We start from the raw sequence: 26,814 nt of genomic DNA on the forward strand, positions 1-26,814 counted from the left end.
CTGAGGAGAAAGACCTGGGGGTGCTGCTTGACAAGAAGCTTAACATGACCCAGCGATGTGTCTCTGCAGCCCACGAAGTCAACTGTAGTCTGGGGTAAACCAAAAGAAGCATGACTAGCAGTTCGAGGGATGCAATTCACCCCTTTTACTCTGGTGAGACCCCACCTACAATACTACGTCCAGGTCCAGGGCCTCCAACGTAAGGACATGGACCTGCTGGAGTGAGCCTACAGGAGGCCACAGAGACTGACCAGGGGACTGGAGCATCTCTCCTGGGCAGACAGGCTGAGAGAGGTGCGGCTGTTCAGCCTGGAGGAGAGAAGGCTCTGGGGAGACCTTAGAGCGGCCTTCCAGTACCTAAAGGGGCTGACAGGAAAGCTGCAGAGGGACTTTTTACAGGGGCCTGTAGTGATAGGACAAGGGGGAATGGCTTTAAGCTGAAAGAGGGCAGGTTTAGATTAGATCTAAGGAAGAAATTCTTTACTGTGAGGGTGGTGAGGCACTGGCACAAGCTGCCCAGAGAAGCTGTGGCTGCCCCATCCCTGGAAGTGTTCCAGGCCAGGCTGGACTGGGCTGTGAGCAACCTGGTCTAGTGGAAGGTGTCCCTGCCCCTGGCAGGGGGGCTGGAAATAGGTGATCTTTAAGGTTGCTTTGAAGCCAAACAATTCTATGACCCTGACAGGTCTTGCCAGTGCTGAACAAAGGGGAGCAATCCCTGCCCTCACCCCTCAGGGCATGAGGCCATCATGAGCTGGAATGTGGTTGGACCTATTCTGCAAAGCTGCTTTCTCTTGCAGTGAATCCCCCATCACCATCATCCTATGTCAGTCCATCTCTTGAAGGCCTTTTTTACTTCCCACCTCCTTTCTTGGTATTACTATCTGATGTCTAACCAATTGAATTGCTGACTTTCCTGTCAAAAACTGAAATCTTCCTTTCACAGATGAATGCCCATACAAGTCTGTAAGGACTGATTTGTGCCTTTATTTTTTTCCTTCTCTGTAACATCATGTGTACTGCATGATGTACCGTAAGGCTGAGAGGAGGAATTGAGCAAGGGTAATCATCTATCATGAGTTACTGTGAAGAACATTTACCTGCTAAGCTACGGTGTGGTCAATTCTCTGGACAGAGAAGACTTAGGCAGCAAAGCTTGCCAAACATCTAAGTGCTGGTGTGGGCTTCAGTGACTCAAGTACAGTTTTCCATATGGCACAGTGCTCTTCCAGTTTACTGAGAGAGAGTTAAAAGTAGGATTTATTTTCCTCCAGTCCTGCACATCTGCCCATTAAAGAGGGGATGAGACAGCCTCACCCAGACTGGGCTGCGAAGGGAGAAAAACTTGTACTACCTGTAAAGCAACTAAGCATCTCAGTAAGATATTTTATAAGGCCTCATATTAAAGAGGAATGGGAAGGAGGAGGCACAAGATATCATCTACAACAATCACATACACCCTTGAACATGGCAAGGAATTAAAACAAATTACTGTCCCAAAAGATCAGTCTAAAATCCTGAACACTGGGAAAGATTACAAATTTCCTTTGTCAAAGCTCTACAGCAAAAACAGCTAGAGTAAATAATGGTTGCTACATGGAAAAATGAGTAGAAAATCCCTTACTGCCAGGGACTGAAGCAAGTTTCTTCTGCTGTGCAAGCCACAAACAGGCTGAAGTACCCAAAGTAACCAACGTGCAGACTCTAGTACTAAGAAAAATATTTTTCAGAAGAGTGGATCTGCTCTCATAATAAATGACAAAGAATTCTATTCCTTTAAGACACAAACAAACAAACCCCCTTATTCCCAATCCTGTAAAGAAAAAAAATGCAGTAGATTCTCACATTCAGTACTTCCTGTCGTAGAGTTGCGGGCTCCACACAGCTGATTAGACGAAGCAGGAGGTCCATCATTGCTGATGTATCTATATGCTTTAGCACCAGGCTAATAAATTTGTCTTTTTTCCTTAAAAATGCAATCACCTAAAAATAAAAGTGTCATCATCAGTTGCTAGTACAACATACAGGCAAGGCACACTGAACTTCCTGTACTTCACCTTCTTGTCTCAAACAACCAATCTTGATGCAAAATGGCTATGAGGTTGAGAAATGCTCCAGAGAGCAAAAGAAGAGAATAACATTCTCATTTCAAGACAATACTAAATCAAATCTTTTAAACTATTTTTTTCTTTCCTCTATGACACAAAGAAACCCAAGCCCACAGAAATAGGAGTGTCAAGAAGCTGGTGAAGCTGGAGAATTTTCCATTCCACTAAGGCTCTCTTGAAAGCCTTCATTTAAAAAATCAATTTTGAATTGGAATGCATGTATTCCTAAAACACTGCTCAGCTCATGTTTCCTGCACCCCATTTACAGGCATGAGACTGAGGCATTGTTTACGCAACGAGATGATTCTGTGCCATGATCAAAGGGTGCATCAAACATGCCTTAGAACAGAAAAAAAAAGCTTTAGCTATGGCACAGGAATATCCCAGTTACTGTAGATCTGAAACCAAAACTATGCAAAGGTGTCTATACAAGCCAACAACTCCCTCACCTGAGAAATCCAAAGAACTTTTCAGAGACTACATTTTTACTCTAACCATAAAGAGTATAGCAAATTATTTTTCAACTCTAAAAATACAATGAGATCACAAGGATAGCAATGATACTGCCACACAACACAAACAATGTTAGCAAATTAATTGGTGCTTATGTATCAGGACAAATCTAACCACTACCTGTTCTGTTTTTCTTGCAATGAGATTCCCAATAGTCTTACTGAAGAAACTGGCAAGCAAAGGGTTCAAAGGAGGCTCATGATCCAAGAAGTCATAGAGGATATTCAGCAGAGTTTCATCCCCTCCTAGCTTGTCATTGATCTGTGGCACATCTGAGGTCAGCAGTTCGCAGGCTGTGTTTGGATATCTGGAAGGACAGAACCAGAGCAACTAAAGGTGAAATGAAAACTCTCAAGAAAATCTTCCCTTATTAAAGTTATAAACAGTAGGAGGATCACCACTGCTGGAGGGGCGGGGAATGAACATACGAGGAACAGGGGTCATCTACATTAATGACGCATTTTAAGGAAACACTATTTCCTGAACACATCGCATGGTTTTTTTGGACACTGAATTATGCATCTCAACTGCCTTCCAATTGTAGCTAGTTCTGATTTTTAAAAGTGATGTTTAATCAGTTTCAATACACTTAAAATCTCTTTAAATCTTTTAACAATACTGCATTTGCACAACTAACATCAAGCCAAAAATTTGAGGTTGATTTGAAGAATGCATATTTTAGCAGGTTTCTGTAATGTTTCTGAGAAATTATTCTTTCCACTACTGGAGTCGAATTAAAAATTAATTTGTTTGTTTTTAAATCAAGGCCTAGAATTTAGAGACAGAACATTAGATCTAACACAAAACTCCTAACAAATGAGCATACACTATATACAAGTGAGCAATTCATAACCAACCTTTTGAGTTTCAATTTTTCAGTAACATCTCTTATCCTCTATAAAATTAACTTGTTCTTCAGAAAACATTACTGTGCCTGCTTTAGAGAATTTTGCTCACTTAAATCAAAATATGAAGTTATGTTTGACAGCTAATGAATTTTTTTTTTCCTGACATTGTTTCTTACTCTTCCAGGTCACAGGTATGATCAGAAAAGATACCAATGTGTTTATAATTAATATTACATTGATAATTAGACAAAGTCTTGAATATCAAAGTGCACACATACAAAGCAATAATCTAAAGTCAATACAAAAAAAAAAAAACCACCATGCTTTTTGAGGAGTTTTGCTAGAAGACCAAAGTTTCTTAGTGTTGAATTTCAACATTAAAAGCCAGCTGTAGGGTACAGCTACATGCCACTGTCTTGCAAACATTTCACTGATTCAGTCTCTCCATTACTCATGCAATGAAGGGATTAAGCAGGGGATGGGAGGCTGTCTTGCACATACGCCACATCAAAATTCATCCAGCTATTTTTATTTAAAAACAAAACCAAAAACCAACCAAACAAAAAAAACCCAACTCATTTCAGCATTTCATTGTTAGATTAGGGTCTTAATTTCATCTTCTACCTACTGTCCATCTATAAAAAGGGCTTCAGAGAATTCCTTCAAAAAAGACCTACTCACCATCACAGAGAGGTTACTGTAATTAGAAACAGCAGTTCATTAGTGCTGCGAAATTCAACCCAGCACTAACTTTAACGCTATTTTCACAGTTTCAATGATATATATGATTCTGGAGTTAAAAGGCAGCTGGAATTTATTTTTAAACCATGACTTACTCTTACCCCACTAATTGTTTAAAGAGTCTGACAGGGTGTGCTCAAGTGGTTCAGCGGTACTAAGCACAAAGCAGCAATTCTGAACACCAAACTTCCCACTGAGTGCTGGTTCTTATCCGTGTTTCCTAAAGCAGTTTTCATTTATTATCAAGTGATACAGATTAAAAATAAAACTGGTCCTTTAAAGTTTGAGCACTTTCTCTCTGTAAGCAGAGCCAGTTTTCTTTTTCCTTCCACAAAAGCAAAAAGAAACTTTATTACGTATTTTAGTAGCAGCCAACTAAATTAGTAACATTAAAAAAACTACAGAATACTCTTGCTGCAAATGCACTTTCATTCTTTAATCAGTACATTCACTTTCTAAATAAAAACTGTGCCATTCCACAAGACACACACACAACAAATTTCCCACTTTTAAAAATTATGCAAGATCTACCACTTTTCGTAACTTCAGACACAAGCCAACTCCTAGATCAATATAAAACACTCCTGCAATAATACCACTGTTCCTACAACACAAAGGGAATACCTTCACTTTTGCAGAACAGTGAAGCTGAAACAATCTTTCAATGCATAGATATTTTTTTTCCCTAGCCTCAATCTCAAAGGAAAAAAAAACCACACAGAAAAGAGCTGTGGAAATGACTGGGTGCCTCTCACACCTTTACCACCTTTGCAGTAAGACCTGGGAGTGTGTAACAGAGCCCAGATTGAGCATTTATCTGGGTTTTTTTGTTCTTAGTCAAAATTACTTAAAATTTCTGCTCTGACCCTCATTAACAGAAAGTCAGGAACAAATCTTAACAGCACCTTCCAAACTCAAAACGGGACCCTGTGCTCTGAGCTTTGATCTCCCACCTTCCCAGACACAGCATGTTTCATATACCTGGCAACGTTTCCTAAGCAGGTGACCACCTATCAGGGAAGAAATTGTAGAATCATTGTAGGTCTTTAGAAATATCAGCTCAGTTCTTGGAGTGACAAAACAAACACATGGATCGCTGGAAATCACAGAAAAGGAACAGACAGGAAAACCACTGTGTCATTGTGTGACTTGACGATCTGCTCATATTTCAAGTACAGCACATTTGAGCACGCCACTGTATAAAAACATTGCTAGGACCGTTGTCAGGGACCAGGTACCAGAAAAGGAAGACCTTTTCATCTGATCCCACATGGCCATTCTTGACATTTGCACCTATTCTGTGAGGAGACCTGCAGCTTGCTCTTCAGCTGACTGACCGCTTGCCTGTTCTTCCCATGGGTTTGCATTAGCTGTACCCAGGAGCTGTGCATATGTGACTTCCATCCCAGTGCTGTACACATGGCTTAACTGGCGGGGTGCTGTGCTGGCCCTCTGCTCTTTTCAATTCACAGTTCAACTGGAGCTCCCTTTCAGTTATTGTGCTTTCAAGTGCATCACTCTGTGCCCACCTTTACCCTAATAACTGTTATGGGTTCGGTTTTCTTAAGTTCACTGAGTAAGAATTTTTATTTTGGAAGAAATTCCATACCTCAACCTTCTCAATTTAAAGCCTTACTTTACTCATCACAGTTCCATTTGGTTCTTAACAAGGAAAATACTTCTTGCTCTGGTAGCATATAAAGGGTGAAGACAAGTGCTACAGGACAACAATAACTTCTCCAGTACATACACTGTATTGCTTCATGTAGAGCCTTGTGCCCTGGGTCATGAATACACACTTGCATTCACCGTTTATCGAATATATCCAGCATACTACCCAGGAGGACTCCAAAGCCTTCTCTGAGATGTGAAAGCTAATTTGAAGCCCATCAAAGTGCACACGTAATTTGGGCCATTAATCATGGCACAATCAGCACTGACTGCATTTGCTTTATTACTGCTTGGTCATATAATATCATGAAACTTTTATACCTTTTAACTAAGTTAATGCAAAATTAGTTAAAGGTAGTCTTATCAACTTTTGATGTTTAGAATTCTTCTCCCCTCTTATTTCATGCATGAATATATCAAACAGCACAAGGATCAGCAGTGCAAAACCAGAAAGCTGGAACTAGCCTTTTTCCCTCATCTGTGTTTTTCTTTAAGGAGTTACTAATTGATGACAGAACCCTTCTCTGTTATCCCATGACAGCTTGTTTTCAACAGTCTTTGATAAGGGACCTTATCTTTTTGGACTGTGCTTATGCCACATATCACCATAATCCATGTGTTTCACCGACTCCATCAAACTCAGCTCCTGAACAAAAGCAGTACTGTGTGATGGCTGAGTGCCTGCATTTAGAAAGGTGTCTATGAATCATAATGCTATACCATAAATTCTTCCATGTGCACAATGCAGAAGCCAGATTTATGGGCCCAGAGGCCCTTCTTAAGAACTGGTGCCCTATTTGCCATTTCTGGACAACTGTTTAAAGGTTGACCAGGTCAGAAACTCCCTATTCCTTCAAATCACTAAGGTGAATACCAGCCACTCCTAAAAAATATTCTACTGATTCTGTTTCACAGATGCTCCAATTTAAGACAGTTCCTCAACACTATTCCCTTGTAAAGGAAGACACCACTTGGGAATCTCCCAAGAAGTCTCAGAAATGAGCATGCACACAGACAATGTAGTTTTATTTTCTGCTATGGTCCTATGTTCCTTTACACTTGGATCACCCATCTGCCCCACACATTCTCAGAAAGGCTTCCTTATTTTTAGGTTTAGAGTAGTAGTGGTTTTGCCTTTAGTGAACTGCTTCCCAAAAACCCCTTCATGCAGTCTCACGGATTAACTCACCACTATACCCTTTTCCATATCTGGATACAGCTTCCTTTTCGTGAGGATGCACTTTTACCTTCAGTGAGTTATTTGTTTTTAACCAACTCAGTTTTCTACATTAGGATTTTTTTTTTTTACATCTTTGAAATATAAGCTCTGCATTTACCATGAGCCATCAAGATGTTTCGAGGCCAGCTGCGAGCTTTTTACCCTTACACAGTATCATTTACTTCCTAACTAGCCTCCTCATATTTATGTAGCTCCACTCCTAAGAGTTAGAAAAACAAACCCCAAGCCCATGACAATGCTGTTTACGTCTTTTTTGTTCCTATGAGGACATTAAATCTGAGTACACTATGGTTACTATTACAAAGTGATTTTACAACAGTTACATTTCTTAGAGCCCACAAGGGTATATGAAGATTTATTTCTCCTTTTTCTGGCTCATTGCTCCATGCAAAAGGCATTCACAATTCCTAAAAATTCATGCACCGTGCCTCCCTGTGATATATATCCTGTCAACAGGGGGATAAATGAACCCTCTCATTGTTAAAGCACGTTCTGCTCTTGCAGCCTTTACGGTCTCCAAGTTTCACACTGTCAGATATAACCACCCTTTCTATTTAGGCACAGTATCCCAGCCCGTAAGGCTTCCACGCTGCAGCTAACTTACCTCACTCGACACCCAGCCCTCTATTCCCTAAAGCCCACTCTTACACCAGCAGAATCTACTCTGCCTTTCCTACAAGCTGTACTCTCATTACTGCATGTTCTCAACAGGTTTATAAGACACCCCAGTATGTCAACAAATTCATTAGAAATAGACATTACATTTCAAACAGTTTATACACTTCTTTGGTTGCCACAGGTCTTCATCTGGTTGCTTAGTTTCACACGCTAAGCTCAGATGGGGATTCACTGTTGAGTTTTCCTCTTTGCAGTTTCCCTTCTGAACTTTATGAACTTCCATCCTAGTGACATTTCAAAAATAAAGCATTTTGATGATTCCATTTCCACAGCACACATCATTCTGAGCTGCACCTCCTTCTGAACCTATAAAGTTTCTCCCCATTCCAGTTTAGAAACTTTCATAATCTTTTCTTAAGAGCCAAAAATTGGATTCCATTTAGATTTAGACAGAGTCCATTCTTCCTGCTTAGCCTTTATTTATTCCAAAAGTGTCCCCAGTTTCTAATAAGCTGAAACCCTCTTTCCCTCTCCAGTACCTCACCACACTTTGAAAATGCTTCTCTGCCCAGTCTATCTATGGTACTGGTAGTATTTCCAAAAAAACCAACTTCATAAGGATCAGCTCTGCTCATCCTGGCAAGCAGGTCACTATGCAGTTCTTGTTGCCATCAAAGACTCTCTTATCTGTCCATAGTGCAGAACCACACTTCCCACCACACTAAACTGGCTTTTCAAGCAAGCACCTTATGGGCTGCCCTTGGAAGAGGAAGAAGATACAATGCCATCATCTGATGAAGAGATTGGTGAACAAGACTGCTAACTTAAAGCCTTGCCAACACAAGATTTTCTTTTACCTTGCCAGCATAGGGGGACAGCAACACTGGAGGTTGGTCTCTCCCCACCACTGTCTACTTTTGTCCATGTGTTGTCCTCAATCAACCCCGGGCCTCGAGCTGCCTAATCATATGCTACCTTCAAAAGCTGATGAAAAGGCATATAATCCTGCCCAGAAATTCAAGGATGCCTGGGAGTAAACGCTCTCCTACTGAGCTTCCCTCTTCATTCTGGTTTGCATTAAGGGTTTTCTTCTTCAGATATCTGTGTTTGTCCCCACCTTCCCTTAATCTGTTTGGTTTGCAATAGGAAAAGGTTTTCACTTCCATCCTTCAGCACATAGGATCAGAGACATAAACCACCTTCTGATAGCAGCCACCAAAAAAAAAAAAAAAAATCTCAAAAGAACAGGACTTAAAAATACAGTGTGGTTAACTGAAGTAGTAGGGTATTCTGCAGTGACGTGGGCAATGTATGAACTAGTACTGGCATGGTTCTGGAATTCCTCACTCTCTCCTGAACAACGTACACCCAGATTCCAGCAAAGGACTGCAAGTTTAATGTTGTTCAGCATTTCCTCTGCTCTTTAACTCTTAGCACAAGGGAAAGCATCACCCATCTCTTCAATCAGACCTTCGGGGTTTGAGTTCATCTCTGATTAGCTGTGCAAACAATACGAACAAAGGGCTGCAGGAAGCACAGAGCCAGCCGGCCCATGAAAAGCCAGTTATTCTGCTGTAACACGTGAATCTGATACAGGAAATGCAAAAAGTCGAAAGGCTGTTGTGCACCACATCCCTGGTTTAAGAGTATCTGTACAAAATTTGCATCTGTAGGACAAGAGGATAAAGCTAACACTTCTGGTTCCTTCTAGTAATTCACCTTTCACAGCAGAAGCCTTACAAATGCAGCCATATAATATTCTATATAACATAATTCATGGCATTCACTCACCATGAAAGTGTCACCTAACAGAGCTGATCCACTATCTCACCTAGCAATAAACCTAAACAATAAATCAACTTCTTCTGTGGATTTCAAGCAACAGCAGCAATAACCAGCACCAAACCATTCCCACAGTGACAAATTTGTCTGTTTCTATTTATTTATTTATACAAAGAGAAGCCTCTTGTTTTTACATAAACTTAAGAAAAACAAACTTCCCAAATCCAAAATGTAAATATTTTCAAGTATACATTTAATGAAAAATGTATAAACACAACCTGCTGTGAGAACCAAACACATGTGACGAGTTCACCACCATAAGAAATAGGCTCTTTACAGAGTTAGGCCCTCTCCCTAACTATATGATCACTGAAATCCACAGGTTTTGCATATGCAGCACATTGAAAATATTACATCTTTTATTCACTGTACAGCTCACTTTCTTTTGTGGGCTTGACTACTGAAAACCACTCTCAAGTTCAGAAATTTCTAACTTGGAGCAGAATGCTCTTTGCTTGCCATTTTGATAAAAACATACTAAAGGTACTTTTGAGATACCAATTATTTTACTTGCGAAGTTTTGAACAAACAGCAAGAGATTTGGTTTTTTGACAAACTCAATGTTAAACCATTAAAACAAAGAAACTTCTGAAAATTCACTACAATTAACAAAATGCTGTGAAATATTTTATAGTACTCAAAAGCTCTTCTCCCAGAACTGAAAAGGTTATACCCATCTTGCACCAGTGTTTTTCCAACATCAAGGTCTCTCATTCAGTTTTATTCATATAGGACAGAAAACTAATACCTACTTGAAGCGGACCTTCTCATCCATATCCACAGGGGGCTCATGCGTGATGAGGTTGACCAGCTCCTCCATGCAGTGCTGCTGGCAAAGGAAGTCCAGCAGCTTGCGGTTCTGAGCCTTACACTCCTGTAAGATGTCATCTTCATCCATCAGCTCGTGAAGTGTCACATCTTCTTTATCCAGCAGCTTGTCCACATGTGATGTTGTGTTCAAATCAAACTTCCAGAACATGTTGATGGGACACAACTAGCTATAATGCAAAAGAATACGAGTTAATATTCCATCTTCGCTATTTATTCCTGCTTTATAATTCTGAGCAGAATACCTTAACATAGCTGCTGGACAGCTTGTAAAAATCAGTTAAATTCTATGAGCAAAATTAACAACTTTTTGCACCAGAAAACTAGTACTACTTTGCTTACAGCTGTACGATATCAACAATGGACACAATATATGCATGAATTAACTTTAACTGCAAGTAGCTTGAAATGAAAATCAAAGATGATGTGCATACACAGAAATGCTTTGCTGGATTAGAGTCAAGGCTGGTCACAGACAGGGAAACCACGCTACTGCACTGTAAAAATTTGCATTTAAGGGTTTGGGATTTTTTTGCATTACTTGTATTTCAGAGTCATGCTCATCAGCCATAATTGCAACAATCGATTTGTTTAAGTGGAAGAAATGCCTCCAATGTATATATAACAGCTAGAGATAAATATAGACCATAATCGGAAAGTATTAAAAAAACACTACTGAGCACTATGCGCAATAACATCAGCAAACCTAGAGTTGAACTGCTAACAAATATAAACCTTATGAAATCCTAGAATACTATTAATCTTATAGATGTCATAGAAGTATAAAACTGCAAGTGGTCTTTTGAGGGGGAGCAGGGGTGTGTGTGTGTGATCTGCAACTGTAAGCCCTGCAACTCCAGAGCAGGGTGTCAGCAGGACCATTAACCTCCATGCTGTCAGGAACATACAGAGCATCTGTATCAGGACTGCATTTGTAGGAAGCTCCAAAATTCTGAACTATAACCTTACTGGGGGAAAAAAAATATGGTTTAGAGACTAGTAATTTATACTATCTAAAGGGTGTACGGCTGGGCAGCTAAAATCTGGTCTGTAAAATAATGCCTAAATTCTATTCTTGACCATCCTAAAACAGACAGTACTTCATCTCCCCGCAGCCACCTTTCAACCAGCGTAGGTCTGAACATTTTACTGCATCTTGGGATTGGGACTTACAGGTGTTTACCAATAACAGAAATGCCAAAACGCTACTATAAATCCAGAAATAGAAGGAACAGCCTTCTTTTCCTACACGTTCTGGATCTCAAGTCCTTGTAAATACTTGCCAAACGGAAACCCTCCTTGCCATCCCCTTCCCTCACAGGAAGTTTCATGTGGACATTTTACATAATCCCAAGTAAATACAAAAGATTTTCAAACAGTTATTTGCAGAAGTGCTAAAAGAAAGACACTGCATTTAACAAAAAATGACAAAGACCAACCTGAGCTGGAGCCTAGTCCCACAGACACACAGTGAGTTACTTTCCACAAGCAGAGATCAAACCCTGCCCCAGCTGCATTTTTTGTCCCCTCCAAGTCTCCCTGAGAGTGCCTCAGGGACCCTCTGCCTGAGCAGCGTTCCCCCAACCCTGCTCACAGTGGTTCAGATCATCCTGTCTTATGTCCCCTCTCTGTATCTGCTGCAGTTTGCAGGAGTCTTCAGCGTGTCCCCAGAATAATACACTGCATTTCAGATGAGGTTTTACTACTGCCATATAGGTTAGGAAGAATATTCTCCTTCAGTTTTTGCTAAATATAAAGCATTGCACTTGGTATTACTCATTTTCATCCCTACTCCTACCCCTAATGCTTTCTTACCTCTTTGTTAGCTTGACTTTTCTGTATGTGAGCTCTAGTAACTATTTTCCAGTTAGCTTCCCTAATACACTTCAGCTTTTAGAATAGCTATCAATTATATCAAGACAAGAGAGTGTTCAGACTACCCCTAAGAAACTCTTCCAGTGGTCTTCCTCTTGCTTAGTAGATTTTCTCTTGCAATTTTGCCCTTTAACATCTATCTCACCTCAGGATCAGCTAATTCACCACAATTCCTCAACAAGCCACAACCTTTCACAATCCTGTTCCAGCTTTTGTGCTAAGTATCTTAATGATCTCCACAGAGAAACAAGATTTACTGAATTTCTTTTATCTAGAGTATCTGTTGCCAAAGAAAGAGCTCAGATTAGTTTGGCACAATTTAAATTACTGCTCTTGGTTTTATTTCTCAGCGTTGCATCTTTTACTGTTCCCTACAGGGAGCAAATAAGGAGTAATCTTCATTCTTCCCCTGTAACGCTTGCAGTATCTTCAGAGAGTACAAGATAGCTTCACTTCCTCATCAGGAGATGTTTGTACTTCAAAAAGCAGCTAGAGTCATTTAACTATCTGAGAATCTGTGTACTGCCTTTCATTTCTGGCTCCCATACAGTGTTTCAAACTAAGTTCTTCCCCAGACACTGTCTCATCCTCACTGAAACCCCACGGCTCTGCTACACATACAGAGGTCTAACAAAAGGAAAAGAGGAAGGAGCCCTGTGCAGGAAGAGATGGTCGACTCCCAGGTCTGTATGTTACACAGAAGATCAAGTGCAATGAGGGACCACAAAGAAATGGCACCATGTTGCAGGCTTTAGGGATCAAAGACTGTTTCAAGAAATAAACAATCATTAACGTGAAAGATAATGAGAGTAACTGTTATTGCCCATTGACAAAGGCAATAAGCATAGCTCAAGCAAGATAAACATTCTCTGCAATAATATCATTAAGCTAAAACACATTTGACAAAATGAAGTACACTGGATGAGAGATGTCAGTGTGCTACATTCCCAGATTATCTGTATATAAGCATGTGATTTTATACAACAGGATCACAGTGCTTTTTTTAACCTAACCCACATTGCTATTTCCGCAGCAGCAGGAACACTTGCTCCAACCATTCATTTTGCTTTTTCCAGCAACCAAAAACGTTACCACGCCTGATCTTTTGCCGGTTCCACTGCTTACATAACTATATCCAAGACAGAATTTTGAAATTATCCTTTTAAAAAAACAAACAGAAAACAACAGTTTTTCCTCCAGGAAGGTTTACTGAAGAAGCGAGACACAGCTTTCTAGTTACCACAGCAGGGCAATTTAAAAGGCTGAAGACCCAAATTTTTTAATTACAACATTGCAGCGCAGCTTTCATACTGAACCACCAACTGAAGAGCTTATAGGAACTACCAAATGAAACATATTAAAAGGAACACTGATTTTTCATTTTTACCAATTAAATTATTGACATGCATTTTCTGTCCTACCTCAGTTCAAGGATTCTTCACTTGTGCATGTAAGTGTCTAAGGATCTCTAAAAGAAGGATTACCTTATGAAATTCAGGCTATTTTTTCTTGGAATAGCTCCGTTACACAAGATATTTGGTAACAAATTAGAGCTCCACTCAGTGCTTCAAAATTTGTCACAGATAACTTCAATTTCAGAGAGCTTTTTTCCATGTCAACATAATTCTTTCTTTTAATGTCTCTATCACAGAGATTTAGCAGAAATCAAGAAAACCATTGCATGTTTGCCTCTTGTGACACAGAGCTGCTGATGGGATGAAGCCCTGTTTGAATGTGGTGGTGTTGCAATACTAGATAATGAAGGGAACATTTAAACTATGAACTATCAGGCCATCCAAAGTACAGTCTCCTTACACCTTTGTCTTCCTGCAGTCTTCCTGTACACCCCACATACTTGCTGGCTTTGGCCTTCCAGCACGTTGAGACAGAGCTCACATACACATTATGGAGAAGTACATGGTCCCAATCCCAGCAGAAACAGAACTGAGATCCTGATCAAACATCACGTCCAGAAGACCCCTTTATACTTACCAAGTTCCTTTTAAACATAAGGCATCAACCACTTCTAGCCAAACCTTGAGCATCATGTTTCTTGTAAAGCTACCTATGAATATCAAGGCTATAGGGTTTATTTGTGACAGTCCAAGCTCAGTTTCTGAGGCCAAAAGTGCAGGTAAGCTGTCCAAAACAAAAGCTTACCCAGATCTCCACCATGCCTATCCACTGCCATTTCCTAACAATCTTCCAAACTGCCATTCACTTAAGTTTAGGTTGATTCCAATCTTTTGAGAACTAGTTTCTCCCCTCAAAAAATAGCGGGAGAGGTGGCAGAGAGAAAAGCATTTTCTAATTTGAGCTGTTTAAATCAACAATATATTAAAATAAATTTAAAAGGTTAACTTTTAAATTACATTACAGCCACAAGCAAGAGCTTCTGCATCTGTCCATTCAGCTACTGAAAATGCACTCAAGAAACTGAATTTCCGAGTTGGGAACAGACATCTGAATGTTCAACCTACATGACACTGCTGTGACAGTAATGCTGTTTGGCTGTATAGTGTGTTCATTACAAACTGTTCTTCAGATATTTTTAACTAACTATGCTTAGTTACAAATTCACTGAGTGAAAAGCTGGCATAAAAGGTCTTAAATTAAGAATGTTTGGGTGCACAGTTAACCCAAATACATATATATTCCATACATATATGTGGAATACACACGTAAATCTCACTCTTCAAATTTAAACCCACTATAAATCTGTCAATTCTATAGTTTTTCAAAACTTTTAATACATCTATAGGAAAACCTATAGTCTAATCTATAGGAGACACTGATAAACTGGTCCTTAGGAAAGCAAGACAGCTCTTCTCTCAGCACAGAGCAGGCAGATCCTCTTTCCAACCTTCTTAAAACAAAGGTTGAGAAGAATTGCTGAGGAGTTTCAGCCTCTCCCAGTCCTCGCTGGCAGAGCTGGGCTTCTGGAAGACACTGATGCAATTCCCAGCATGCTGGGACTGGGTACAGCTGGGAAGGGGATGCCACCCTGCAGTAGGGCCTCTCCCATCATGCTGCCCAAAGCACATGCAACAACATGAGACTCTTCTTCACCCTCACTCCAGTCAAAAAAATCTCTTTTAGCTACAGTGCTCTTACAGGCTACTCAGTAAATTGCAGCAAGTAAGATCTGGAAATGATTGTTCAGGGCATATTGAAACCAACAGTTAGGACAAAGCAAGTGTCCAGGCAACCAAGTGAGGTTTTGTAATCCACCTAACATCTCCACAAGCTTGAAAGTAGAAAAGTACCATACACAAAAACCCCACAGAGACACTTACCCCACCTAAAGAACCAACAGAATGAGTCACAACCTACAGGAGCCAGATGAACGGTCCTGGAAGGCCAGAAGTCAGACACAAGAGAAACAGTATGCATGTATGGGGTCTGAACTACAGTGCCTGTGGCAGCTGAGAAGTACAACAAAGCCTGAATAAGCAGCTCCTAGCACTAACAAATTCATAGTCACAGAATGGTTTGGGTTGGAAAGGACTTTTAAAGATCATCTGGTCTAAACTCCAGGGGCACCTTCCACTAGACCAGGTTGCTCCAAGCCCCATACAGCCTAGCTTTGAATGCTTCCAGGGATGGGGCAGCCACAGCTTCTCTGGGCAGCCTGTGCCAGTGCCTCACCACCCTCACAGTAAAGAATTTCCTACGTACAACATAGACCTGCCCTCTTTCAGTTTAAAACCACTGCCCCTCGTCTTGTCACTACAGGCCCTGGTAAAAAGCCTCTCTCATAAGAGGCATAAGAGGCTCATAAAAGCCCCCTTTATATATCGAAAGGCCACAATGAGGTCTTCCTGGAGCCTTCTCTTCAGGCTGAAGAACCCCAACTTCTCCTAGAAGCCTGTCTTCCTAGGAGAGATGCTCCAGTCCTCTGATCACCTTTGTGGCCTCCTCTGGACTTGCTCTAACAGGCCCATGTCTGTCTTGTAATGGGGACCACAGAGCTGGATGTAGTACTGCAGGTGGGGTCTCATCACCAGAGGGGGAGTATCACCTCCCTCAGCCTGCTGGCCACACTACTTTTGATGCAGCCCAGGGTATAGTTGGTTTTCTGGGCTGCCAGAGTACACTGCTGACTCCCGTCCAATTTTTCATCCGCCAGTACTCCCCAGTCCCCCTCTACACTTCTGCTCTCAATCCATTCATCCCCCACTCTGTAATGATACTGGGGTTGCCCCAACCCAGGTGCAGGACCTTGCACCTGGCCTTGCTGAACTTCATGATGTTCACATGGGACCACTCCTGAAGCCTGTAAAGGTCCCTCTCAATGACATCCCTTTCCTTTAGCAAATCAACTCCATTAACTCTGCTTAATGTCATCTGCAAACGTGCTGAGGGTGTACTCAATCCCACTGTCAGTGATGAAGATATTAAATATTATCAGTCCCAGTATGGACCCCTGAGGGACACCGCTTGTTACAGGTTTCCACTTGGACACTGAGCCACTGACTGTAACTCTCTGGACATGACCATCCAGTCAACTTCTTACCCATCTAACAGTCCATCCACAACCTGCATCTCTTCAATTAGCTGGCCAGAATGTTGTCAGGGACCGTAACAAAGGCCTTACAGAAGTCTAGGTAGACGACATCTGTAGCTCTTCCCTTGTCCACTGATGCAGTCACTTCATTATAGAAGGCTACTAGATTAGTTAGACACAATTTGACCTTGGTGAAGTTATGTTGGCTGTCTCAAATCACCTCCCTGTCTTCCATATGTTTCAATGTCTTCCAGGAGGATCCATTTGGTCATCTTATCAGGCACGGAGGTGAGGCTGACTGGTTGGCAGTTCCCTTTTTACCCCTTTTAAAAATGAGTGTGATGTCTCCCTTTTTCTAGTCACTGGGGACTTCACCTGACTGACACCACTTTTCAAGTATGATTGAAAGTGGCTTGGCAACTACATCAGCCAATTCCCTGAAGACCCAGGGATGAACTGCACCAGGTCCCACAAACTTGTGTATGTTCAGCTTCCTCGGGTCACCTTGAACCTGATCTTCACTTGTGATGGGAGGGACTGCCTTGAGGTTCAGGGGCTTGAGAGATGCAGGAGGAGTGATTACCATTGCAAACTGAGGCAGAAAAAAAACTTGAGTACCTCAGCCTTCTCCATGTCTCCCCTGAATAACAGGAAATGAGCTGAGAAAGACCAAAACCAGTTAGAGACTTGCTGAGTATTATGCACCCAATAAACGGTAAATACAATTTCTTCTTGCAATACATGACTTACAAAGATTCAGTGCTGTTTCCTGTTTATGATGTCTTCAAGACACCTAATTAAACTTGAGGAACTTCTAAATACTAAAATATTAAACACTAGCAATCACTAATAAAGTCAAGGAATACAAGGTAACTGTACAGAAGAAGAAATGGGAGGAAGACACAGGAATATGAAAGAGTATCCTATTTTCTCTAGCAATTTATGGCATTGTACACCCCAATAAAAAAACAAACCCAGGAAATCGAGTCAGGGGCATCTTAGGCATCTGATGGCAAAAAATAAAAAATTTGCAGATTTCCAGGACAAAAGAGCACAGAGAAATGGATGCTAACTGCCAGCTTTAACCATTTCCCAATATTAAGCTTTAAACAGAGTTCTGATCTCTAGTTTTAGGCTCTGGTGGGGGTGCTTAATGCAACTTCTGAATAACCTAACAAAGCAGTGCTCTCGGGCCTTTTCACACAGCATGAATGGGAGGGCTCGCAGAAGCAGAAAGGCACGTTTTACTCCCTAGTGCAAAAGCTTTGCAAATAGTAGCATTGAACAGACCCGTGTAGGTAATAAAAGGTTAGGAAGTGAAGCATACTCTGTCCACCACAAGCAGCTTGGTCCTTATCAAAGCTGATGGTGCGCAGCTATAACTGAATGAGGACAGAAACAGAAGAGGCCCTCTCCAGGACCCGTGCCTCTTCCCCAGTAACTAAGGCACTACATGCTGGTCAGAGGAGGAGAAGAAACATCCTATCTATGCTGAATAATCTTGCAGTCTGCATGGTTTCCTCTTGCAGAATTGCTGAATCTTCCTACAGAGCTCAGCTTGGTCTTTTTGTTCTTTAAGTGTAAACTGCTTTCTGCATTCAGTTCTTCATTCTTGTTGAGGAGGTGCCAGTCCTCAGAATAGTAGGCCGTCAATGGCCTCTTGGTATCCCCAAAAACCTACCAATAAGAGTATCATGACCATGTTCAACATCCAACAAGCTACTACATCCAAGCCACCTACATGTGTACAGCAGCAAAGGGGAGGGAGCCCTACAGAGGAGGTAAGCACAACTGGCCATCCCTCCAGCAGCTTTGAGCTTTCTTCCCATGCTTCTGCAGTATCTTATAGTGCGCTGTGGTGCTCAGATCTGAAAGACCAGTTTAGCCAAGTGCACTTACTTTAAAATGTACATCTGTAGAAAAGCTGATAAAGTCTCTCTTCTCCAAAGAAAACACACTTTTTTTGCTTTTTTGGCCTTATACCTTACTGATGTGGTGTCATCTCATGGATAGTTTCAGGTCTTCAGATACAAAACAACTAAGAAGCATTAAGTCTGCTAAGAGGACTCAAAATGTATTTACTTTTAATTAGGTCCCCACTCAAGGCAAGGCTTGCTGTACAGCTCTAGCAGATTCTAACAAGATCTGTTATTGACATTTCTGATCAAAAAATCGATATAGTATATTCATACAGTTGCGTCATTTCTCCTGCTGCCTTTCCCTGATAATCACTAACCTCCCATACACCTTCCTGGCACAAGTAATAGTTGACAAAACAGAAACACAGTAACTGCTTCGTCAACAGATACTGAATCTCTGTCACCATCCTGTCCTCCTACTTCTATCCCTCTCTAACTGTAACTGCTAAACTATTTGACCTTCATCCCTAAGTGAAGACGACACTGGGCTTCAGATCTCAAGCAATGATTGACTGATACTTTCCATAAAACCCAGAGAAGTCAGGAGACAACAGACTGAACACTACGAGACATCACAAAGCAGTATGGAGAAACATTTCTCTAAGGTTTCTAAGTCTGCTATATCAACATATACCAAATCATTTACGGTCAATTAGCAGATACTACTGCCCTTCATAAACCTTCTTACATGTATTTACAGTTATTTATGTCAAGAAAAACATTAGAGTATACTAAAATGAAACTCCAATGTGCTGAGAGTTTCAGGGACACAACAGTAAGTAACAAGGCCAAATACAGGAGTGTTAGAAGCAGCTACCTAACACAGAGTGCTAAAGGGATGATAGGAATTGGACTTTCTAAGTATTTTTATTAGGAACAAAATCCTTCTAACTGCTGTATTTCAACAAACTGCTTTTCCTTAGATCTCGATGATGAAAGAGCCTATTCTGACATTAATTGAAGTACAGAAGTTTGTATTTTGAAAGAGCTTTCCATTCTGAAGCTATGCAAGAGGGAAAAGTTTCTCAAATGAAGAATGCCCATTTTTTCCCCCACAAGTTGTCATTATATAAAAGTTTGGGGCAGACTTTTAATGTAACCTTTAACACTGCTTCAAGAATGCATCTTCAGTGTTGAAAGCATCTTTACGTACTGTCAAGAATTCCCCAACTATCATTTTGCAAAGTGTTTGTTTACACTACTTTGAAACAACCACTTCTTTGCATCAGTTCAGAAAGTGGGGCTTTGGTTTCCAGGCACACTGATGCATTTTTCGTTTTCCTACCTCAATAAAGGGCTGAGAAGGAAAGGGGAGCTTTTATTAACTCAGTAGGCAAGCAGCTAAACAGAGGCCAAGCCTCAGCTTCCAACATCAGCTTCTGGCTAATGACTACCTCTCCTTTCTGGAAATGAAGAGGCTTTTACAATTTTCTTGAAATACATTATCTTCTTTGGTCAGGATTTCTTCATACCTTGGATCCTCTCAGAAACAGCAAAGCAGCACCTCAAAGAACACCTAAAATAGCACTGAGGTGCCTTATCAATGCAGGAAGCAATCCACTATGCCAATCTTCAATGAGAACAGCCCCCTCCCAGAAGTACAGGACCTGAACGCTGGAAAGCAAGGCAAGAATGATCTTTTTCAGGGGAAACTGCCTCAACCTTCTGTCATCATCTCTACACAGATAATTTTACATCACACCTGAAATCTCATGCTTGGTAATTATCAGCAAATACATCCTATGAATATGCCTATGAATATGCCTATGAATACGTATCATTCTTCCTCCCACCCATGCTGAGTTATAAAACACAACTGCCTCACATTCACTTTCTCCATACCATCTCTCACAGACATGGCATGGCAAACAAACTGTTCAAGCAACACCGGACAATTCTGAAAAACTATTAAAAGCAGAACAAAGTATAAAGACAATATTCATCACACAGCTAGAGTGTAGTAAACAGTCTTACCTGACTACAGTGATTACATTAAAATCACTGCTTTAGGTTAAAATTGTTTAACATATACAATCCTTATGTATTTCTTAAGGAGCAGGATAAGTTAAAAACTTCAAGCTGCATATAGCAGATTAATTAAGAGAAAGTTGCTCTGTAAGGTAAGTTTCAAGAAATGTGAAAGAAAAAGCTATATTATAGCTTTTTCTATACATAAGAAGTTACAAGTTAAGCTTCAGTCTTGTTTTAATCTGATCTCCACACTAAAATAGTACCTTTATAAAACTTACCTAAAGCAAAAGAATGCAAACCAAAAGGAGCATTCGGTAAAAGTGACAACTTTTTCTTGAAGATGATGGGCAAGTTCTTTGGATGAACTCAAGGAAGGGAATGGAGACCTAAGTGCTTTTTGGATCATAACTAAATATTTATCATTCAAAATGGATTTGTATTTTTTCATTATACTAACCATATTCAACTATTTAGCTGTCATTCTCTCACCTAACCTCATACCGCAAAAAGATTGTTCCTGCCATCTACCATGATTCCCTTATTCTCCCTACATTTAATTTCCAATTTTGTAAAACTGGGGAAGTCCTGAGTTGCACAAGCATGTTATAAAGATTAACAGCCGTGAACAGCTTAAAATAAGCTTTCCATTACTGGGTATTTCTTCATCAAGCTGTTATCCTCTACCACCGGCCTGCCTTTATTTGTAGCCATGGCAGAATTTGTCTGAGATACCAAGAGGCTGCTCACAGCCACGTTGATATTGAAAACAATCCCTGTTACACAGCTTCTCAAGTTTCACTTTCCTTCCTTAACAAGTAAAAAAAAGAGCTAAATTGGAGTATGAGAACATGAGGATAAACATGTTAGGGTCAAGGTTCACATTCTTGCTGCTCAAGATAACTCCTGCTACTTTTCTTTTACAGTTGTTTCTAGCTCCTATATTGGGGGGGGGGGGGGGGGGGGGGGGGGGATTAAATGTACTCATTATAACTGCTATAATGACATTTGTCCAGTCTGCAAGTTTTCTTCAACAGTGGAAAACACAGCAAGAAACACCACAACCTGCTTACATCTAGCAAACACAGCAGCTAGAGACTAGAGATCTCCCCATTGCAGCAGGAGCCTGGACTGCTCCACAGGCTTGCCAGCCCAACTGGGTTTTATATGGATTGCTCACTCTGTGGGGATGAGACATCTTCACAGCAATACAGATCAGGGTAATGCTGAAGGAGCTGATAGAAGGCCATCAAGCAATTCTGCCTCCCAACTAGCCAGACATGCTGTTCATACCAGTCTATAAGGGACTTGAAGCCCTAATTCCCCCAAGTGCTTTCATCAGCTCTGAAGCAATTAGTGGTACTGACCTTTAACACCTTCCAATTGTCTCCAAATTACATCAAAGAGTCACTGTTGTTCACACTTAACTTTTAATTCGGGTTTTTTATAGATGTAAAATAGAAGATCCAAGTTGCTTATTTTCAAGCAGTTAATTCAATCACATCAGCACAGTTGACAGGTAGCTTTACCTGGGCAACAAGTTCACCAAACAGCTTCCTCAAGATCACATTTTGATTTACACTCAAAATAATCTAGGTATATTTTAAATCTTTATGCATAAATAGCACTTTCACTGCCCTCTGCACCTTTAACACTGTAATACCACAGAATGCTAGAAAACTTTTATTGCAAGACAGCTACTGAGCAAAAGAGGAGGGACTGATAACTTGGTCTTGGCAGGAACAAACTACAGACAGCAAAACAAGCAGTAGGGAGAAAGAGCTTTACAACTCATCACGTGCCTTGCTGTCCTATGACAATCACCTTTAGTGTCAAAATAAAATTCACAATTTAGTCCTCCAATTTGCTAGCTTTCTTCTGTTCTTGCTTGGAGTTGCAAAAATAAGGCTTTTAGAAAGCTGGGTGTGCTTGATCACATTGAAGGAACAAGCCATTTCACTGAAGGCTGCCACCAGCAGCAAGCTCTGGCAAATTGCATCATTAAAAAGAAAACAAAAGGACAAATTTCATATTACTATTCACCGTAAGAAACACATCAGGTTCATAACATTTTTATATAGAAGATTGGATTTTTTTCATTTATGACAGTGAACAACTTTTAAGAAAGGCAGGTGCTTTCCAGACACAGGGAAGAGCGACCACCCTTGTTCTGGGTAGTGTTAAAGAAAAAAAAACAAAAACCAAAAAACCCCAACCTAGGCTACTAAGCAGATGGAGAACAAGAAGGTGTTTCTTGTCTTGGATTTTTAAACAGGAAGTAAATTAGTTGTTGCAACTTTTTTTAAACTAATCTTAAAACCTAGTCTCTAACAGTGCTCACCTGTGTGAGCTGGGGAAGGACAGATTTTGTCACAGCAACATTTGCTCTCTTCAGTTTATCCAGATCAATCCCTTCCTCCACCTCCTCCTCTTTTGTGTGCAAGAAATGTAATATACACAACTCTGAGGAGGCAAAGCTCGCTAGTCTTGTAATTCTGTACAAGAACAGGTAAATGAAATATTTCCTACATTTTTCTGAAAAAGTTAAATATTACAATCTTTCCATTTTATTATTAAAATGAATTAACTGTATATATTAGGTACTTGTACTACTGCACTAAAGCACTGGTACATTCAGGTTTTAATCCAGATGAGGCCCAAACACACAGGTATGAAAAATACCTTTTCCCCTGTTGCCTGCTACATCTCAGGTCTTAGTACTTTAATTTAGGTCATCTATGTCAACAGTAAACAAGAAAGATCTTCTGCTTTTTCAGGTGGACATCTCAAAGCCCTTCAGAGTTCAGAAATAATATGAGGAACTCTGGAGTATGTTATGAAAGGAAAAACCATAATGATTTAAGGAAACAAGTTTTCTGTAATGATATGCTGCCATTTCTTAAGATTAACTGCTTTACAGAGAACATTTCTAAATTTGATACATGTAGAATTAAACTGTCACTCAAACACCTGCTATTTGCCAACAAGACACTGCAGGAATTTTTTAATATTTAGAAGGTATGCAGAGGCTTCAATCAAGAAGCAGAACACCACACAAGGCAACCCCTGACTGCACACTGCATCTGGGATAGATGATTAACAACATAAATTTAAAAAATTATTTCGCCTTACTATGCATGTTTCTAATTGCTATTTTTTGTCTTACTCCTTATACAAGCAGAACCCCAGAATTCTCTTTTCTCCTCTGCAAGGCTTGTAATGACTGTTTCACCCCTTTGGTCTCACTTCATCTCATCCTTCCACTTATCAGTGATTTTCAATTTGTGGCCTGGATTTAACAATTCTGTTGGGGGCAGGTAAAGGGTGTCTTTTTATAGCCTTCATCCAAGTGCCATTAAGTTTGGTACAATGGCCTCCCCTTTTTCTAGGAAAGGTCCAAAGGCGTCTGCAAAAATAATAGGTGATTGAAATTCACTGACTGAAAGTCTAGTAGTAGTTCTACACATCACAAAACTTACAGCATCTTGCAGTGCTTCTTTGACTGCCACCAACAAAAAAACCCAAAACAACCACTACCAAAAAACACTGCATCTACTACTTCCCCTAAAACTCTGGGTGAATTTTTGTCTTACTCTATTATCTGAATTTTACATTTGTGTTATTTTGCCCAGGAGTATTACTGTAGTCAGTTCTGTAGTTTCCAAAGGCTACCCTGAGCTTTACTGAATATGGGCACACATACAAGAAGTCCACAGCATTTTCCAACCTTTTAGAATGCTCTCAGCACTCCAAGACCAGTAAAAATGAACATGGAAGGCCAGCAATCATCACAGGCAACTCCTTCTGGAAACTGGGAGGAAATTACCAAGATTTACTGATATTTTTTTTTAAATGTAAGCCTATTTAAGCCCACTCCTGACAAAGTTAAACATTTAACATTTTCCACTTAGTTACTAAGTGGAAACACATGGAAATGCTGAGAGAAGTACATTATCCTACTTGTTTCCAAAAAGTAAGTATTTTTTAATATTTCTGACTTTCCTGTAACATGCTTTCTGTTATAAAAATACAAAGGACAAACATAACTTCATCAGCTACACTACAGCTGAAAAGTCTTCCTAGGTTCCACTTAATTAAGTCTGTCTCTTTAGTTTTGACAGGCATGGATTCCTGATATGAATTTTAATTATTATTACATGAGCATGATTTTTTCACTAAGTTTTAATACAGAATCTCCTTTATTTCCTCTATAGACATAAATATTTTTAAGCTTTGCTACACAGAGCAGAAGAAAAAAATATCTAGATAATTCTCTCAAATTGCAGTATCTGAGATAGTTATAGAACACACCTGCAAGTCAGATGGTAACATCACCAGGACTAGATGGCATTAACCCAAGAGCTCTGCACCTTTAAAACACAGCTACTGAACAACTACGTGCAGGGAATAAAGTATCACTTTACTTAACCTGGTGAACTTGAAGCCTAAAACTAGCTTTTTAAGCAAACTGTTACACAATTTTAAAAACCCACAATGAAAACATAGAAAAGGACAAGGACAGTACAATCGATGATCATTCATCTGAATTCCCACAGGAGTATTTTGCACAAGCTTCTCCAAACAACTTGAAAGAAAAGCTTACTCTCTTTTGGGAATCAGCTAGTTAAAACGTAAGAAATAAATCAAAAGCAAGTTAAAAAAAAGAAACAAAAAGACAGCAAGTAGGGTCCCGCAAGAAACAGGTCTGCTCAATGTATTTCTAAGTAATCTCAAGATTAATAGAAAGAATAGCAAGGTTGCAACATTTAATGGCAACAGAAAGATTATTTAACTTAAACCCACCAAAGCTGTGATAAACAGCTGCAGAATTATTTCATGTTAATAAAAAGCCAGACAATGAAATGGCAGATTTAACTCAGTGCTGACAAAAGTACTAATCATGGGCGAAAACCCACGACTAAACAACAACCACTAATTCAATTAACATTACTCTGGTCAGGGACCCGTGGCCATCCAGCACTTTCAGCTGGAAGTGCCCAAATCTTTATTATGGACACGCTAGGAAAATAAATACTTGTAGGGTTTATAAACATCACCAACAGGTATTTGAGCAGCAACTGCATCACTTCAGGTGAATCTGTCTTTTTGAAAAGAGGACAAGCAAGGGATAAGCAATTTGTCCCATCCACTATGTTCCAGAGCTTGTGAATCCTTTCCTCTGCAGTTAGTTCAGTCTAACCCAGGAGCTTTCTGGGACCAGTCAATATCTGCAGTGTCCCCTGGATCCTCAGGAAGTCTCTCATTCTCCACCAGTTCTGAAGCCAGGCTGTCCACCTGCCACTTGCTCACCCAAGATGTATCCCACATTCTCCTGCACCATAAGTTTCTTTCCTGCTGAACTTTCACACACTCACACTCTGTTGCGTGGCCCATCCCCCCACATTCTGGGAACTTATTCCCCCAAGTATGCTCAGACAATCCCAGAAGGAGCCATCTCCCCTCTTTCTAGAGGGCTTCACCTGACCCAAGTGCCACAGTGAGGACAAAGCAACCAACCAGCCCTCCTCTGTGATGCACAGCAATCTTTTTCAAGAAGCGTGACATTTTAACATACAAATAAGACAGCTCCTGTTTGTTACAACCATTTGGAAATTATCTTGGAACCACTGTTTCAAGGACCTCAATAGAGAGCAGCAGTCAAAGAGGTAAAATTAACATCAAAAGTTATTACAAGAAAGAATAAGCAAGTAAACAGAAGGCATGACATCATCTGCCTATTGTGTGTTTGCACCTGGAGTGCTGGTCTGGTTTGCTTCTCTCAAGAGGAGACAGAAGAACTCAAACAAGTACAGCTGGTTTGATTAGCTTCTCTTAAAGATCGAGCAGAACATGAAACAGTGCAGCTTCTAATGAAAGATGCATAAAATTTTACTTGATACATGACTACAGCTCAAAAAAACAATAGATACAGAGAAAGGTATGAATGGTATTAAGAAGGTGAATAGACTGTTGTTTACAGCCTCCTATAAACCCAAGAACCAGGACCTCACAAAGTTACTGAGTAGCCAGCGGGCAGAATGAGACACTAAGTACGTTCTGCATGGGAAAAAGAAACCCTGTGGATGGTTATGGAGTCCAAAAGCTCAACTGAGCTCAAAAACTCAGCTGCCTACGCCAG

General features: G+C 40.3%; 1 protein-coding gene across 2 annotated transcripts in view; it reads right to left on the reverse strand.

Annotated features, from left to right (window-relative positions):
- Positions 1–26,814, reverse strand: part of PPP6R2 (protein phosphatase 6 regulatory subunit 2) — a 106,952-nt gene that overhangs the window by 48,523 nt on the left and 31,615 nt on the right. For both annotated transcript variants that reach the window (XM_055808055.1, XM_055808056.1), the window contains 3 exons: positions 10,331–10,576; positions 2,739–2,925; positions 1,843–1,980 (listed from right to left, as the gene is read on the reverse strand). In XM_055808055.1, coding sequence (XP_055664030.1) covers positions 1,843–1,980; positions 2,739–2,925; positions 10,331–10,557 — 552 coding nt within the window. In that variant the 5' untranslated portion in view covers positions 10,558–10,576. The remainder of the gene's footprint in view (positions 1–1,842; positions 1,981–2,738; positions 2,926–10,330; positions 10,577–26,814) is intronic.

Source organism: Falco peregrinus, chromosome 6 (genome assembly GCF_023634155.1).
Source record: "Falco peregrinus isolate bFalPer1 chromosome 6, bFalPer1.pri, whole genome shotgun sequence".
Taxonomy (NCBI): Eukaryota; Metazoa; Chordata; class Aves; order Falconiformes; family Falconidae; genus Falco; species Falco peregrinus.